The sequence below is a fragment of the Pteropus alecto genome, unplaced genomic scaffold, assembly GCF_000325575.1.
Source record: "Pteropus alecto unplaced genomic scaffold, ASM32557v1 scaffold333, whole genome shotgun sequence".
Classification (NCBI taxonomy): domain Eukaryota; kingdom Metazoa; phylum Chordata; class Mammalia; order Chiroptera; family Pteropodidae; genus Pteropus; species Pteropus alecto.
In genome coordinates, this window is record NW_006433879.1 from 1,733,721 (window position 1) to 1,735,291 (window position 1,571).

General features: G+C 62.1%; 1 protein-coding gene across 3 annotated transcripts in view; it reads right to left on the minus strand.

The window, feature by feature from the left end:
- CXCL12 (C-X-C motif chemokine ligand 12) overlaps positions 1-1,108 on the minus strand; it is a 16,616-nt gene extending 15,508 nt beyond the window's left edge. For 2 of the 3 annotated variants that reach the window (XR_001516562.2, XM_015586608.2), the window contains exon 1: positions 920-1,104. Coding sequence is in view for 2 of the 3 variants with exons in the window: in XM_015586608.2 (XP_015442094.1) it covers positions 920-980 (61 nt within the window). In the remaining variant the exon portion in view is untranslated. Of the gene's footprint in view, positions 1-919 lie in introns of all 3 variants that reach the window. The other variant, XM_006908381.3, reaches the window with a different exon arrangement.
- Between the last annotated feature and the right edge of the window lie 463 nt (positions 1,109-1,571).

Sequence of the window (1,571 nt, forward strand, 5' to 3'; positions counted from 1 at the left end):
CCCTCTCGGTGAAATGGGACACCACCTTGCCCAATGGCCTAAGAACTTGGCGAATAAACTTTGCTGCGGGGCTCATTCTGAGGTTGAGCACTAGCTTGGCTGGCTACAAAGGCGCCTGTTTAGCAGGTGTGTTTTGGAGGCTAGGGCACGCTCGATCTGTATGTGCTTCTAGGCGTCTTTAGGGTGACCCCTGGAAGAGGCAGGGAGGCCATGGCTGGATATGCGCCCAGGTACATGACTGCGGACCGTGGCGCTATGCAGAAGTATGGGCCGCGTGGGTGGCTCAAACTCGACAGATGCTCAGTACGCAAAGCCTGGCTGGGTGGCTGCAGAGTGAGGGGCCGCCACGCTGCTGCACCTGATCACACTGCCACCGCAAGCATGCCACGATGCAAGTCGGGCTTTGCAAAAGAGCTCTCTCCTACACCAACCGAGGATCCCATCTCCAGCACTGTGCGCAGCAGCACAGCCTCAGAGCCTATTCGTCTCTGGAAACCGAGCAAGGCGCGGGAAGGAGCTAGCTGTGGAGCGGGTGGGCAAGGGCCAGGGACCCGAGCCTTCCCCCGACCCCCGCCCCAGTGCCCACTCGGAACGCACTTTCAGCGTGTCCACCCAGTTCAGTTATCCTGCCAGATCTCTGTGCAGCCCGCTCTAGGTCTGGCGGTCGCTCCGTCGCCCCAGAGCCTGAGACCGGCTGCGGGGAGCAAAGCCTCAGTTACGTGGCGCTGCGCGTGGGGCTCTAGACGCCATACCACGAGAGCTTGCGCCCTGCGAAATGGGCTGCGTTGCCCTATGCAAAGCAGCGCAAACTGAGTTCCCTCAGGGTAGCAAGGGCGCAGGCACAGGAGCCGAGGCCCCGCACGGAACCCGGAGCCCGGAGCCCAAACCCTGCTCAGCCTCCGCCGCCGAGCGTACTCACCGTCGCTGAGGCAGAGCGCAGTCAGCACGAGGGCCAGCACGATGACAACCTTGGCATCCATGGCACGGGTGGGCGGCAGCGGGAGGATCGAGGCCGGATACCGAGTTGTGGCGGGTGCGGAGAGGGAAAGTGCGGCGGCAGAGAGAGCGCGTCTGGCGCTTTAGAGGCAAAGCAGTGGAGGAGGGGGAGGGGCGGCGAGAGGCGGCGAGGGGCGGGCCGCGCAGCGAGGGCCGGGTCTGGAGCGGAGTCCGGGAGGAGGCCAGGGGCTCTGACCAGTTTCCCCTCCCACAAGCTCGCTCCAACTGTCTCCTTCGTACCACCCCTCCTCCACTCCAGGGATACCCAAGGGGCTGCGGTGCTCTCAGTTCTTTGGACTTCGTGGGTTCCACTGGGCCCTGCTCTGTAAGCTTGACCGCAGTGAGAAGCCAAGCGGCGCAGTGAGGTTGGCCTGAAGTGTTGGATATTGTTCCTGTTGTCCAGATGGAGAACTTAAGTCCCATAGGCGAGAACTGAATGAGAACCAAGGAAAAGCAATGTCAGTCCTAGGGGTGAGGGCCGACTGGGAGGGTAACATGCAAGGTAGCTAAAAGCGTCCTGTTTTTGAAGCGTAGGACCTCGATTTGACTACCAGCCCAGGCCCACTGTGCCACTG